The sequence below is a fragment of the Nerophis ophidion genome, linkage group LG08, assembly GCF_033978795.1.
Source record: "Nerophis ophidion isolate RoL-2023_Sa linkage group LG08, RoL_Noph_v1.0, whole genome shotgun sequence".
Taxonomy (NCBI): domain Eukaryota; kingdom Metazoa; phylum Chordata; class Actinopteri; order Syngnathiformes; family Syngnathidae; genus Nerophis; species Nerophis ophidion.
In genome coordinates, this window is record NC_084618.1 from 7,286,578 (window position 1) to 7,303,871 (window position 17,294).

Genomic DNA, 17,294 nt, shown 5'->3' on the forward strand with positions numbered 1-17,294 from the left:
TGTAAGTTATAAAAAGCAAAGTAAAAAAAAAAAATGAATTTATTCAAACAAGTGAAGACCAAGTCTTGAAAATATTTTCTTGGATTTTCAAATTCTATTTGAGTTTTGTCTCTCTTAGAATTAAAAATGTCGAGCAAAGCGAGACAAGCTTGCTAGTAAATAAATACAACTTAAAAAATAGAGGCGGCTCACTGGTAAGTGCTGCTATTTGAGCTATTTTTAGAACAGGCCCGCGGGCGACTCATCTGGTCCTTACGGGCTACCACCGCGTTGGTGACCCCTGACCTAATGGTTCTCCGGTTGGAGGATCGACTTATAAATGAATGAATTTGGTGAAAAAAGTCAAAAACAGCGGTCCTCAACCTTTTTGTGTCCACGGACACAAAAAAAATAATTTGTCCCACGGCCCGAGGGGGACAAGTCCTTTTTTTATTTTATCAATCAATCAATCAATGTTTATTTATATAGCCCCAAATCACAAATGTCTCAAAGGGCTGCACAAATCATTACGACTACAACATCCTCGGAAGAACCCACAAAAGGGCAAGGAAAACTCACATCCAGTGGGACGCCAGTGACAATGCTGACTATGAGAAACCTTGGAGAGGACCTCAGATGTGGGCAACCCCCTCCCCTCTAGGGGACCGAAAGCAATGGATGTCGAGCGGGTCTAACATGATACTGTGAAAGTTCAATCCATAGTGGCTCCAACACAGCCGCGAGAGTTCAGTTCAAAGCGGATCCAAGACAGCAGCGAGAGTCCCGTCCATAGGAAACCATCTCAAGCGGAGGCGGATCAGCAGCGTAGAGATGTCCCCAACCGATACACAGGCGAGCGGTCCATCCTGGGTCCCGACGAGTGGTCCATCCATGGTCATCGGACCGGACCCCCTCCACAAGGGACGGGGGGACATAGGAGAAAAAAGAAAAGAAGCGGCAGATCAACTGGTCTAAAAAGGAGGTCTATTTAAAGGCTAGAGTATAGAGATGAGTTTTAAGGTGAGACTTAAATGCTTCTACTGAGGTAGCATCTCGAACTGTTACCGGGAGGGCATTCCAGAGTACTGGAGCCCGAACGGAAAACGCTCTATAGCCCGCAGACTTTTTTTGGGGCTCTAGGAATCACTAATAAGCCGGAGTCTTTTGAACGCAGATTTCTTGCCGGGACATATGGTACAATACAATCGGCAAGATAGTACAGGCGAGCGGTCCATCCTGGGTCCCGACTCTGGACAGCCAGTACTTCATCTATGGTCATCGGACCGGACCCCCTCCACAAGGGAGGGGGGGGGGGGGGGGGGGGGCATAGGAGAAAGAAAAGAAGCGGCATTTTATTTATTTATTTATTTATTTATTCGTTTTTCATGAAAAAGGGAGGTTTTTGTGGTTGGTGCACTAATTGTGTTTTTTATGTTGATTTAATAATTCTTTTTTTTTTTATATATATATAAAAAATAATTGAAAATTCTTCTGCAGCCCGGTACCAATCGTGCCGTGGCCCGGTGGTTGGGGACCACTGGTCAAAAAGACGAGAAAGGAAGCGTAAAATCCAGCAGCTTCTTTCCAAGGTTGTTTTTTTTCTTTCTTTCTTTATTTACTTATTTATTTGGCGCAGTGGGGAGAGTGGCCGTGCGCAACCCGAGCGTCCCTGGTTCAATTCCCACCTAGTACCAACCTCGTCACGTCCGTTGTGTCCTGAGCAAGACACTTCACCCTTGCTCCTGATGGGTGCTGGTTAGGGCCTTGCATGGCAGCTCCCTCCATCAGTGTGTGAATGTGTGTGTGAATGTGGAAGTAGTGTCAAAGCGCTTTGAGTACCTTGAAGGTAGAAAAGCGCTATACAAGTACAACCCATTTATTTATTTATTTTTTTTTTTTAAGACCCTCACAGCACAACAAACTCATTTGCATGAAGCTGATATTTGTTGCTTGGGTAACTTCATCTGATAACGGGCAGGCCTGGCAGACAATCACCAGGCATACTTCTTAATTGCCTGTTGCCAGGCAACCACGGCTCTGCTGGTAATCAGAGGTAGATAATCTTCACATTTTAAAGAAAGTAGGTGGGGAAAAAAACACTTTTTTTTTTTTTTTTTTTTTTTTTGTTACTGCTCCAAGCCAAGGAAATGGAGTGAACATAATTATTCCCATCTTTGTCGCGGTTTACTTCTCGAGAGATTGCTTTTTCGTGAAGAGCCTCTTTTTTTTTTTCTTATTTAAGTGTTATAAAAAATAACAAAGTGAATCGCAGACTTAGGCAAAATCAGATGAAGTCCAAGTTCCATTATCATGCGCTAAGTCGACTTTATTCAGTGCGGAGGCTGAGAGAGTGTTGGCTATATAAAGTATGAGATAGTGGGAGGGTCCTCCGCCAGGCCCCCCCCGGTCCTGGTTGGCTGATAATCATGGCATTAAACCCTGGAGTCCCGACTAAGTCGCAGCAGTTCCCGTTCCTTCCTAAGTAGGGTGGTGAGCGCCTCTCGCCATGGAGCTGTCCGTCGGTGTCGTCCCGCAGAGCGGCAGCAGCGCAGGTGAGCGACGCCCACGTCACCCGCTAATTGGCTTAAACGAGGTGGCCGCTCGCGTGTCCGCCCCGCCCCCTTTTCCGATAATCCACCGGAGATCTTGCTTTTCTTAGTCAGGCGTATTAAGAGGGGGGTGCGTTTGAGGGGGGTGGGGATTTATAGCCATAGCCACCGCGCTTTAGTGGTTTTAAGACAACCTGCCCAGGTGTTACTCATAACAACTTCCTGGGACATTTGTCAAAATATGGCAGATCCTTTTTTCTCTCGAAAGTATCTGGAAAGCGTCAACAGTGTGACCGTCATGTGAATTATATTTATATAGCGCTTTTCTCTAGTGACTCAAAGCGCTTTACATAGTGAAACCCAATATCTAAGTTACATTTAAAGCAGTGTGGGTGGCACTGGGAGCAGGTGGGTAAAGTGTGTTGCCCAAGGACACAACGGCAGTGACTAGGATGGCATAAGCGGGAATCGAACCTGCAACCCTCAAGTTGCTGACACGGCCGCTCTACCAACCGAGCTATACCGCCCCACAGTGTGACTGTCACCCAACCCCCGTCTTGGAGCTGGGATTAGATTTTAATTTCACTATATATATATATATATATATATATATATATATATATATATATATATATATATATATATATATATATATATATATATACATATATATATATATATATATATATATATATATATATATATAAATAATAAATGGGTTGTACTTGTATAGCGCTTTTCTACCTTCAAGGTACTCAAAGCGCTTTGACACTACTTCCACATTTACACACACATTCACACACTGATGGAGGGAGCTGCCATGCAAGGCGCCAACCAGCACCCATCAGGAGCAAGGGTGAAGTGTCTTGCTCAGGACACAACGGACGTGACGAGGTTGGTACTAGGTGGGATTTGAACCAGGGACCCTCGGGTTGCGCACGGCCACTGCGCCACGCCGTCCCATATATATATCAATCAATCAATCAATGTTTATTTATATAGCCCCAAATCACAAATGTCTCAAAGGACTGCACAAATCATTACGACTACAACATCCTCGGAAGAACCCACAAAAGGGCAAGGAAAACTCACACCCAGTGGGCAGGGAGAATTCACATCCAGTGGGACGCCAGTGACAATGCTGACTATGAGAAACCTTGGAGAGGACCTCAGATGTGGGCAACCCCCCCCCTCTAGGGGACCGAAAGCAATGGATGTCGAGCGGGTCTAACATGATACTGTGAAAGTTCAATCCATAGTGGCTCCAACACAGCAGCGAGAGTCCCGTCCACAGGAAACCATCACAAGCGGATCAGCAGCGTAGAGATGTCCCCAACCGATACAGGCGAGCGGTCCATCCTGGGTCCCGACGAGCGGTCCATCCTGGGTCTCGACTCTGGACAGTCAGTACTTCATCCATGGTCATCGGACCGGACCCCCTCCACAAGGGAGGGGGGGACATAGGAGAAAGAAAAGAAGCGGCAGATCAACTGGTCTAAAAAGGAGGTCTACTCAAAGGCTAGAGTATACAGATGAGTTTTAAGATGAGACTTAAATGCTTCTACTGAGGTAGCATCTCGAACTGTTACCGGGAGGGCATTCCAGAGTACTATATATATATATATATATATATATATATATATTTTAGGGGTGGGCAAATTAGTGCGTTAATTACGAGTTAACTCATCAATCTATTAACGCCGACAATTATTTTATCGCACATTTGCGTATGTTGTTTACATGCTTTTATTTTTTTAACGCCTTTTCTTAACAAGATGGCGTGGAGGGGCTCTTGGTAAAGATGGAACATTTGGCTAAAAATACCGGACAATTCTGCAAATGTATGTATGTATATATTTCTACATGTATGTTTATATATATATGTATATATATATATATATGTATATATATATGTATGTTTAGCTATATTTGTATGTATATATGTGTGTGTGTATATATATATATATATATATATATATATATATATATATATATATATATATATGTGTGTTTGTATATTTATATATGTGTGTATATATATATATATATATATATATATATATATATATATATTGTGTGTGTGTGTGTGTGTATGTGTGTGTGTGTGAATGTTGTCTGTCTATCTTTGTTGGTCCTCCAATGAGGTGGCGACTTGTCCAGGGTGTACCCCGCCTTCCGCTTGTTATTTGTATATTTAATTATATATGTATGTATGTGTGTGTATATATATATATATATATATATATATATATATATATATGTATGTGTGTGTATGAATGAATATATGTATGTTTGTTTATATGTATATATATATATTATAGACACACATATGTGTGTGTGCGCATATATTTGTGTATATATATATATATATGTATGTGTGTAGGTATGTATGTATGTATATAATATAGACACACATACATGTGTGTATATGTGTATAAATATATACACACAATGTATATATGTATATATATGTGTACATATATATATATATATGTGTGTATATAATATAGACACACATGCATATATATGTATATACACACATTTATGTATATGTGTGTATATATATATATATGTGTGTGTTTGTTTAAGTTTTATGTATATACATACATATTTATATATATATATATATATATATATATATACACATACACAATGTACGTACGGTGAAGTGTTACAATCCTGTAATTTTTTTGTACTTCTTTTTACTTGGAAAAAAAAACATGTTATTTGAATTAGTGCGGCCCGTCTTCTCCCAAGTGGTTGATGACAACAGAACCCAGAATACAGCGGCGGTGTAGAAGTGTTGACACAAGCAGGATGCACGGCTTACTGCGAGTACATCCTAAAAACGCTTACCCTGGCCTCGTAGCTCCGACATAGACGCCCATAAAACCCCGAGATGTCATCTTCCAGTCGCCCGGCAGGAAGTGTTTGTCTCCGTCTGACTTGACAGCAGGAAGTCGGGACGAGACCCTAAACTTCCGCTCTTTTCTATCCGTCTTCTTTCTGCTCAATCGTTGCGACTGAAAGTGTTGACTTTGTGTTATTTCCCTGCAGGGGTCAACAAGCCAGTGCTTGTAGATATCCCTGAGGTTCAAGGTTTGATCCCCAGCAAATTGCTGAAGATTCTGAGAATAGAACAGAACCAGCGGGTGACTTTTCTCAAGATCTGAGAGATCCGTGTCTGGAAGACCTCAGTGTGGCAGAGTCCTTATTGGGCCACGGGAAAACAAAGTCTTGTATCCGATCACCTACGGCAGGGGTGTCCAAAGTGCGGCCCGCGGGTAATTTTTTAACGGCCCTAAGCACATTCTAAAAACACGATTAAAAAAATAAAAAATCAGAAAAAGTGGTATAAAGAAAATGTTGCAATGTTTACTTTAATAACACAAAGCTGCCATGCAGGCTGTTATTTTCTTTTAAAAAAATAATAATTAATCAAAATCAATGTCACATTAAATATTCCACTTTGAGATATCTTTTGGGGAAAATTTTTCATATTTTGTGTTTGCCATATAAAAAACAAAGTTGTTTTATTTTCTAAAAAAGGGCCCAATAAGAACAAACAAAAAACATAAACAACAATAAAAGTTATAATTGAAAGATGGATCTGAAGTTGATCTCAAGACGATTGTGTTTAAAGTAAACAGTAAAAAAAAAAAAATTTTTTTTTTTTACTTTTAATGAGTAAGGACCCTTTTGAATCCCCAATAATTTTAGTGCGATTTTTTTGTTTGTGTGTGTGTGTCATTGCTAAAAAAAAATAATAACACATTTAAATCAATGGTGTTATGTGTTGACATTTTTAAGGCTCCAATTATCATACTTGCCAACTTTGAGACCTCCGATTTCAGGAGGTGGGGTTTGGGGGCGGGGGGGGTTAGGGGCATGGTGGTTGGGGCGGAAAGCGTGGTTAGGAGGGGTGGCGTATAATTCACTAACTCGAGTATTTCATATATATTTCATATTTATATATATATATGTATGAAATACTTGACTTTCAGTGAATTCTACCTATATATATTTTATTATATATATAAATAAAATAAATAGTTGAATTTCCGACGCCCCCTATCAAATACACAGTAATAAAAACACAGTTGTTCCACTAACTGTACTGTGCTTGCTGGTTACTAAAAAAAAAAATAATAATAACACTTACCTTTCACTATTTGAGTTACCTTTGTTCTGCCATTTGCGTATTGGCGAGCGATCATCCTTCACGGATTTGTTGTAGACATCCGCAAATGAGAACGGGATGTTGCTTCCAGCTATCAGCATAGCCATCTTTGTCTCAGCATAAATTACACCATCCGGGTCTCCATTTAGCGAGGTGGGCAATAATACTGGGTTGCGAACGATGCTGCGCTGCGGACGCTTTGTGTTTCGCTGACCGTTCATGGCTGAATATCCCTTCGGCCGCCGTGTTCAATGGAGAAGTCTGTTCTACAAAATGTACAGGCAACATACCCCTTCCCCTTCGAACTCTCCTGGATAAACTGAAATTTTTGTTTTCAATCGTTCTGGAACTTGCAAGCGTATTTCTTCATTTTGCTCGTCGACGGTGTAATATATTGAGTTGGAGTCAATAACCAGGCGAGGTGATGAAGTCGGAACAGATTCCCTAATGCGTGTTCCTTGACTGCGCTTAAATGTAGAATGTATTTATATTCTATGTACAGTAGATGGCAGTATTGTCCTGTTTAAGAGGGTCACAACATTGAGTCAGGTCTGTCTGCATGGAGCTGGAGGGGGCGTGGCCTCCAGCTCCGCTTGAATTTCGGGAGAAAATTTGTCTCGGGAGAGGCGCTGAATTTCGGGAGTTACCCGGAAAATCCGTAGAGGGTTGGCAAGTATGCCAATTATTCTATAATCTCAAACTATTGCATATTTTATCTTTTTTTTCCCCATAACAAAGCAGGGTTTTCTTTGACAAAAAGGGCATACAACTTAAATCTTTCAAAACGTTATATTGACAAATAGACTTAATGTTGATCTAGAGATTTAATCCTTGAATAACAATAATACAAAATAATGACGCATTTTGAATATTTTTGGGACCAAAATCCTTTGGGGTCCCTGGGATCAAGCCTGAGTGGAGGCCTAAATGTATATTTTTACACATATATTGTATTGGTTTTTGAAATAAAAACATATCAAAATGCTTTGATATTTCAGTTTGCGGCCCTAAGTGGAAAAAGTTTGGACACCCCTGACCTACAGATTCCCTTTGAAACATGGCCATTTTTTTTTTGGGTCCCGGTACAGAATAAAAGTCTCACGGCCCATGTGGAGCATCGCTGGTGTTCACAGGGGGATTAATGACTTCGGCCATGCGAGCCAACCCGCGGAGGGGAACAGCGCCTTCCGGCAAATGAGGAACAGCTGCTTGTGACAGTGTCGTCGTGGTGTGCGTGCGTGACGGCTGACCTCTGCCAAGTCCAAAAGTGAACGTTGATGAACGGCCAGGCAAAAGTGTTGAAATGGCCTAAAAAGGCGGGCATTTTTTTTTTCCAACAACGCGGTTCCTCCCAGAAAGTATTCCCAGGCTAGATTATTATTAACAGGTGGCGCCAAATGACTTATCCGTAAGCCAGTCAGAGCTTTTCTTCTCGTCGCTTACGAACACTGTGACAAATTCCTGTAGAGCTAACACCTTTTTGCCATCCTTGCTTGAGTGCGTGCGTGTATGCTAGTAATATAATAATGTAAGTGCATCATAAAGCCTACATGAACTCCATGGTGTTCAGGGATGAATAGTCTTCTATTGCTATTGTACTATTTTTTCAGCAATAGTTACATTAATCATTAGTAATGTAGCAGCCTAGTTTTGAATGGCAGGGTCCCTGCTATCACATGTTGATAAGAATATAACATTTACATAATAAAAATCAACCACAGGCTTCCCAGATGCTGTAATAAATTAAGCATGATGAGTTGACTTGAAACTGTTTAATGTTGCACTTTTTATATGTAGAAGAAAAGTTGTGTCATTTTATTTCATCTGAGCAACAAGTTGAGGCAGTTTAATGTGGATTAACGTGGGCAGAATTATTATAGTCTTCCCAATGTTAAAAGGATAAAGCCATTGTTTACAAATGTGGTAAATAAATAACCCAAAAATTCATATTTTGTTGTTTTCTTACTGTACCAAAAATTAACCGAACCGTGACCTCTAAACCGAGGTACGTACCGAACCGAAATTTTTGTGTACAGTTACACTCCTAGTATATATGTATATGTATATATGTATATATGTGTGTGTGTGTGTGTGTGTGTGTGTGTGTGTGTGTGTGTGTGTGTGTGTGTGTGTATATATATGTGTATATATGTATATATGTGTGTATAAATGTATATATGTGTGTATATATATGTGTCTGTATATGTATATATATGTGTATATATATATATGTGTGTGTGTGTGTATATGTATATATGTGTATATATGTATATGTATATATGTATATATATGTGTATATATGTATATATATTTGTGTATATGTGTGTTTATATATATATATATATATATATATATATATATATATATATATATATATATATATATATATATATGTATATATATGTACATTTATACACATATACATGTACAGTGTTTCCCACAGGTCAGGCATGTATTTGTGGTGGTGTGGTCGGGGGGTCGGGGGGGGGGGCGGCGGCGGCGATGACTAAGAAGAACGCGGAGTTGGAATATAATTAAAACACTTTATGTACATATTTATATAATATTTACATATTTATATAATATCTAACTACAAGCTCCATTCACAGACAGAGTCCCATTGTTTTTATGAGCGGTCGAGCGAGTCAAAAGCCGGAAAAAAATAAAATAATAATAATTTTTTTATAATTTATTTATCGTCTTTTTTTTTTGTGGCGGCCGTAATTCTTTCGTGGCGGGCCGCAAAAAATGAATGAATGTGTGGGAAACTCTGCATGTATATGTATGTATGTATGTATATATATATATATATATATATATATATATATATATATGTATATATATATATATGTAGGTGTGGGAAAAATGACAAGACTACTTCATCTCTACAGAACTGTTTCATGAGGGGTTCCCTCAATCATCGGGAGATTTTAATGGAAGCATTCACATAGAATGGTTTATATAGGGCACAGAGTGGGTGGGTACAGGCAGGCGTAGGGTGTGGTGATTGGCTCATGTGTTACCTAGGAGGTGTTTCCGTCTGTGGCGGCATGTTGAAATGATTTCACTGCGCTTGTTGAGGGATGATAGATCTGGATGATATATAATAAACAGTTTCTCTTTTAAGCATAGGTTGCATCTTTTATTACCACTGTTGTAAGGTGTGCTGGATGCAAGAATTTGCCATGTTATTGAATATTCAACATTATTGTCTTTGAGGTTCCAAATGTGTTTGCTGAGTTCTGTAGAATTCCGCAAAGTCTGGTTTCTAAAGGAGGCGTTGTGATTATTCCATCTTGTTTTGAACGCTCCTTCGGTTAATCCTACGTACGTGTCGGATGTGTTAATGTCCTTAGTGTGTGTGTGTTCGCGTGTTAGGTCAGGAAAAAACAGAGGCTATTTCATCCCTACAAGCCTGTTTTGTATCGGGAAACCTGCGAAACAGGCTTGTAGGGATGAAATAGCCTCTGTGTTTTTTCCTGACCTAACGTATATTCCGCGCTACACCAGTACTGAGCACTGTATAACGGATAAACCCCAGAAACCTCGACTATATACTATAAACCAAAGGATGTGTGTTTTCTATTTTTTTAAATGTTCCATATTTTCCAGACTATGAGGCGCACATGAAATCCTTTTTTTTTTCTCAAAACCCGACAGTGCGCCTTATAGCCCGGTGCGCCTAATGTACGGAATAATTCTGGTTTTGCTTACCGACATCGAAGCTATTTTAATTGGTAATGATAAGTGACCAGAAGATGGCAGTCAAACCTAAAAAAAAAGCAAAAAAAAAAAAACATAAACCTAGGAATGTGTGTTTGTGTTTAAATGTTTCGTATTTTCCAGACTATAAGGCGAACTTAAAATCCTTTTTTTTCTCTCTCAAACCCCGACAGTGCGCCTTATAGCTCGGTCCGCCTAATGTACGGAATAATTCTGGTTTTGCTTACCGACATCGAAGCTATTTTATTAGGTAATGATAAGTGACCAGTAGATGGCAGTCAAACATTCAAAAAAACACCATAATGTGTGTTTTTTATTTTTTTAAATGTTCCATATTTTCCGGACTATGAGGCGCACTTATAATCCTTTTTTTTCCCCTCAAAACCCGACAGTGCGCCTTAGAGCTCGGTCTGCCTAATGTACGGAATAATTCTGGTTTTGCTTACCGACCTCGAAACTATTTTATTTGGTAATGAAAAGTGTGACCAGTAGATGGCAGTCAAACATTAAAAAAAAAATCACAAACCAAAGGGTGTGTTTTCTTTTTTTTTTTATGTTCCATATTTTCCGGACTATGAGGCGCACTTATAATCCTTTTTTTTTTCTCAAAACCCGACAGTGCGCCTTATAGCTAGGTCCGCCTAATGTACGGAATAATTTTGGTTTCGCTTACCGACCTCGAAACTATTTTATTTGGTAATGATAAGTGTGACCAGTAGATGGCAGTCAAACATTAAAAAAAAGCATAAACCAAAGGGTGTTTTCTTTTTTTTTTTTAAATGTTCCATATTTTCCAGACTATAAGGCGCACTTAAAATCCTTTTTTTTTTTCTCAAAACCCGACAGTGCACCTTATAGCCCGGTGCGCCTAATGTACGGAATAATTCTGGTTTTGCTTACCGACCTCAAAGCTGTTTTATTTGGTAATGATAAGTGACCAGTAGATGGCAGTCAAAGAAAACAAAACAAAATCGTAAACCAAAGTATGTGTTTTCTTTTTTTTTTTTTAATGTTCCATATTTTCCGGACTATGAGGTGCACTTAAAATCCTTTTTTTTTTTCTCAAAACCCGACAGTGCGCCTTATAGCCCGGTGCGCCTAATGTACGGAATAATTCTGGTTTTGCTTACCGACATCGAAGCTATTTTATCAGGTAATGATAAGTTTGACCAGTAGATGGCAGTCATACATAAAAACATCATAATGTGTGTTTTTTATTTTTTTAATGTTCCATATTTTCCGTACTATGAGGCGCATTAAATTCTTTTTTTTTTTCTCAAAACCCGACAGTGCGCCTTATAGCCCGGTGCGCCTAATGTACGGAATAATTCTGGTTTTGCTTACTGACCTCGAAGCTTTTTTATTTGGTAATGATGAGTGTGACCAGTAGATGGCAGTCAAACATAAAAAAAAAGTTCACAAACCAAAGGGTGTTTTCTTTTTTTTTTTTTTCAAAGTTCCATATTTTCCGGACTATGAGGCGCACTTAAAATCCTTTTTTTTTTTTTTCTCAAAACCCGACAGTGCGCCTTATAGCCCGGTGCGCCTAATGTACGGAATAATTCTGGTTTTGCTTACCGACATCAAAGCTATTTTATCAGGAAATGATAAGTTTGACCAGTAGATGGCAGTCAAACATACAAAAAAACATCATAATGTGTGTTTTTTATTTTTTTAAATGTTCCATATTTTCCGGACTACGAGTTGCACTTAAAATCCTTTTTTTTTTTTCAAAACCCGACAGTGCGCCTTATAGCCCGGTGCGCCTAATGCACGGAATAATTCTGGTTTTTCTTACCGACCTCAAACCTATTTTATTAGGTAATGATAAGTTTGACCAGTAGATGGCAGTCAAACATTAAAAAAAAAACATAAACCAAAGGATGTGTGTTTTTGTTTAAATGTTCTGTATTTTCCGGACTACAAAGGGCACTTAAAATCTTTTTTTTATTTTTCTCAAAACCCGACAGTGCGCCTTATAGCCCGGTGCGCCTAATGTACGGAATAATTCTGGTTTTGCTTACTGACCTCGAAGCTTTTTTATCTGGTAATGATGAGTGTGACCAGTAGATGGCAGTCAAACATAAAAAGAAAAAAATCGTAAACCAAAGGATGTTTTTTTGTTTGTTTTATGTATATATACATATATATATATATTATTTGACGCTCTTTCGCCACGCCAGCTGTCCAGTCTACAAACAGCTGCACGCGTTAAAACAGACCTCTGCACACCTCCTCGCTTCGTTCTTTTTTTTTTTTTTTTTTTGGAGTGTCTTTCCCTCCCCCCCTCCCTCCCTCACTCTTTTCTTTTCCTCTCAGTTGTGGGCAGGTCACCCTGAATTATTCATCAGTGTGAAATGAAAAAAAAAAAGGCTCATGGATATTGAATATCCTCTCTGAAGTGTTGGCCAGCCTTGTGTGTTTTCTTTACTCCTTTTTTCCGCCGTGTTTTATGTGGCGGAATAGACGGGGAAGAGTGGCGCCGGGGTCGCTGCTTTCAAAGATTTTAGCGATTGCTTTACCTGGTGCACATATTTACCTGGGGTCTGCCGGCCAGCGAGAGTGCAGGGGGGGCCGGGTGCAGGGTATGGGGGGCACGGGATGAGGTGCAAGGGAGACAAAGATGAAACAGCTTCAAATGAAAGGAAAAGTAGTAAAATAAACACAAATTAAGTCCTGTCATCTTTTTTTTTTCCGTAAACAATTGCCTCCCTCAAAAAGCTACTTCCTGGAACAATTGCTGTTTGTGGTGGTCCCCCCCCCCCCCCTCCCTTCCCCGCAGCCCTCTCACTGGGCTCCTCTATTGTGCCCATGCCTTGTCTTTTTTTTTTTTCTTTTTTTTCCTTTTTTTTTCTGCGGTTTTGATCCGCGTCCCGTGTTGCAAATCAATGCTACACGTTGCCATCCGTTCAGCTCGACAGCCAAAAAACACAGCAGGGACTCGCATGGCAGGTCCCAGGTGATAATCGTATATAATATGGCAGCAGAGTTAAATAAAAAAAAAAAAAGAAATCATAACCCATATGATGTGGGGGGGGGGGGGGGGGGGTTTCAGGACTATAAGGCGGACTTAAAACCCTTTTTTTTCTCTCAAAACCCAACAGTGCGCCTTAAAACCCGGTTGCCCTAATGTACGGAACAATTCTGGTTTTGCTTACCGACCTCGAAGCTATTTTATTTAATAATGATGAGTGTGACCAGTAGGTGGCAGTCAAACATAAAAAAACCCTCATAAACATTAAATGTTCCGTATTTTCCGGACTATAAGGCGCACTTAAAATCTTTTTTTTTTTCTCAAAACCCGACATTGCGCCTAATGTATGGATTAATTCTGGTTTTACTTACCGACCTCGGAGTTATTTTATTTGGTAATGATAAGTGTGACCAGTAGATGGCAGTCAAACATAAAAAAAATATCACAAACCAAAGGATGTGTTTTTGTTTTTTTTAATGTTCTGTATTTTATGGACCATAACGCGCACTTAAAATCCTTTTTTTTTCTCAAAACCCGACAGTGCGCTTAATGTACGGATTAATTCTGGTTTTGCTTACCGACCTCGGAGTTATTTTATTTGGTAATGATAAGTGTGACCAGTAGATGGCAGTCAAACATAATAGTCCGGTGCGCCTAATGTACGGAATAATTCTGGTTTTGCTTACCGACCTCGAAGCTGTTTTATTTGGTAATAAGTGTAACCAGTAGATGGCAGTAAAACATAAAAAAAAATCATAAACATTAAATGTTTCGTATTTTCCGGACTATAAGGCGCACATACATTTTTAGTTTTTTTTTCCTCAAAACCCGACAGTGCGCCTTATAAACCGGTGCGCCTAATGTATGAAATAATTCTGGTTTTGCTTACCGACCTCAAAGCTATTTTATTTGGTTACGATAAGTATGACCAGTAGATGGCAGTGAAACATAAAAAGAAATCACAAACATTAAATGTTCCATATTTTCCGGACTATAGGTTGCACTTAAAAAAAAAAAAATTCTCAAAACCTGACGGTGCGCCTTATAGCGTAGCCCTAATGTACGGAATAATTCTGGTTTTGCTTACCGACCTCGAAGCTATTTTATTTAATAATGATGAGTGTGACCAGTAGATGGCAGTCAAACATTAAAAAAAACCCTCATAAACATTAAATGTTCCGTATTTTCCGGACTATAAGGCGCACTTAAAATCTGTTTTTTTTTCTCAAAACCCGACAGTGCGCCTTATAGCCCTAATGTACGGAATAGGTCTGGTTTTGCTTACCGACCTCGAAGCTATTTTATTTGGTAATGATAAGTGTGACCAGTAGATGGCAGTCAAACATAAAAGGAATTCATAAACATTAAATGTTCCGTATTTTCCGGACTATAAGGCGAACTTAAAATCTTTTCTTTTTTTCTCAAAACCCGACAGTGCGCCTTATAGCTCTAATGTACGGAATAATTCTGGTTTTGCTTACCGACCTCAAAGCTATTTTATTTGGTAATGATAAGTGTAACCAGTAAATGGCAGTAAAACATTTGAAAAAAATCGTAAACATTAAATGTTCCGTATTTTCCGGACTATAGGGCGCACTTAAAAAAAAATTTTTTCTCAAAACCCGACAGTGTGCCTTATAGTCCGGTGCGCCTAATGTACGGAATAATTCTGGTTTTGCTTACCGACCTCGAAGCTATTTTATTTGGTAATAAGTGTAACCAGTAGATGGCAGTAAAACACACAAAAAAAAATCATAAACATTAAATGTTTCGTATTTTCCGCACTACAAGGCACACATACATTTTTAGTTTTTTTTTCCTCAAAACCAGACAGTGCGCCTTATAGCCCGGTGCGCCCTAACGTATAAAATAATTCTGGTTTTGCTTACTGACCTCGAAGCTATTTTATTTGGTAATGATAAGTGTGACCAGTAGATGGCAGTCAAACATAAAAAGAAATCACAAACATTAAATGTTCCGTATTTTCCGGACTATAGGTTGCACTTAAAAAAAAAAAATCCTCAAAACCTGACGGTGCGCCTTATAGCGTAGCCCTAATGTACGGAATAATTCTGGTTTTGCTTACCGAACTCGAAGCTATTTTATTTAATAATAATGAGTGTGACCAGTAGATGGCAATAAATCATTAAAAAAATATAAAAATCATAAACATTAAATGTTCCGGACTATAAGGCGCACTTAAAATCTTTTTTTTTTTTCTCAAAACCCGACAGTGCACCTTATAGCCCTAATGTATGGAATAAGTCTGGTTTTGCTTACCGACCTCAAAGCTATTTTATTTGGTAATGATAAGTGTGACCAGTAGATGGCAGTCAAACATAAAAAAAAAACCTCATAAACATTAAATGTTCCGTATTTTCCGAACTATAAGGCGCACTTAAAATCTTTTTTTTTTTCTCAAAACCCGACAGTGGCCTTATAGCCCTAATGTACGGAATAAGTCTGGTTTTGCTTACCGACCCCGAAGCTATTTTATTTAATAATGATGAGTGTGACCAGTAGATGGCAGTCAAACATAAAAAAAACCTCATAAACATTAAATGTTCCGTATTTTCCGGACTATAAGGCGCACTTAAAATCTTTTTTTTTTTCTCAAAACCCGACAGTGCGCCTAATGTATGGATTAATTCTGGTTTTGCTTACCGACCTCGGAGTTATTTTATTTGGTAATGATAAGTGTGACCAGTAGATGGCAGTGAAACATAAAAAGAAATCACAAACATTAAATGTTCCGTATTTTCCGGACTATAGTTTGCACAAAAAAAAAAGAAATTCTCAAAACCTGACGGTGCGCCTTATAGCGTAGCCCTAATGTACGGAATAATTCTGGTTTTGCTTACCAAACTCGAAGCTATTTTATTTAATGATAATGAGTGTGACCAGTAGATGTCAGTAAATCATTAGAAAAATATACAAAAATCATAAACATTAAATGTTCCGTATATTCCGGACTATAAGGCGCACTTAAAATCTTTTTTTTTTTTCTCAAAACCCGACAGTGCGCCTTATAGCCCTAATGTACGGAATAAGTCTGGTTTTGCTAACCGACCTCGAAGCTATTTTATTTGGTAATGATAAGTGTGACCAGTAGATGGCAGTCAAACATAAAAGGAATTCATAAACATTAAATGTTCCGCATTTTTCGGACTATAAGGGGAACTTAAAATCTTTTTTTTTTTTTCTCAAAACCCGACAGTGCGCCTTATAGCTCTAATGTACGGAATAATTCTGGTTTTGCTTACCGACCTCAAAGCTATTTTATTTGGTATTGATAAGTGTAACCAGTAAATGGCAGTAAAACATTTGAAAAAAATCGTAAACATTAAATGTTCCGTATTTTCCGGACTATAGGCGCACTTAAAAAAAAAAAAAATTCTCAAAACCCGACAGTGTGCCTTATAGTCCGGTGCGCCTAATGTATGAAATAATTCTGGTTTTGCTTACCGACCTCGAAGCTGTTTTATTTGGTAATAAGTGTAACCAGTAGATGGCAGTAAAACATTAAAAAAAAATCATAAACATGAAATGTTTCGTATTTTCCGGACTATAAGGCGCACATACATTTTTAGTTTTTTTTCCCTCAAAACCCGACAGAGCTCCTTATAACCCGGTGCGCCCAATGTATGAAATAATTCTGGTTTTGCTTACCGACCTCAAAGCTATTTTAATTGGTTATGATAAGTATGACCAGTAGATGGCAGTCAAACATAAAAAAAAAATCATAAACCAAAGGATGTGTGTGTTTTTTTTGTTGTTTTTTAAAATGTTCCGTATTGTCCGGACTATAAGGCGCAACTTGCCAGCAACTTGAGGATTCCAGGTTCGATCCCCGCTTCCGCCATCCTAGTCACTGCCGTTGTGTCCTTGA

At 38.7% G+C, this 17,294-nt stretch overlaps 1 protein-coding gene across 6 annotated transcripts in view; it reads left to right on the forward strand.

The window, feature by feature from the left end:
- Window positions 1-17,294, forward strand: part of ctbp2l (C-terminal binding protein 2, like) — a 343,339-nt gene that overhangs the window by 225,239 nt on the left and 100,806 nt on the right. Inside the window, exon 1 of one of the 6 annotated variants that reach the window (XM_061907570.1) lies at window positions 2,411-2,531. The exons of the other annotated variants lie outside the window; for them this stretch is intronic. Coding sequence (XP_061763554.1) covers window positions 2,486-2,531 — 46 coding nt within the window. The 5' untranslated portion in view covers window positions 2,411-2,485. Of the gene's footprint in view, window positions 1-2,410; window positions 2,532-17,294 lie in introns of those variants that run through there. 6 annotated transcript variants of the gene reach the window in all.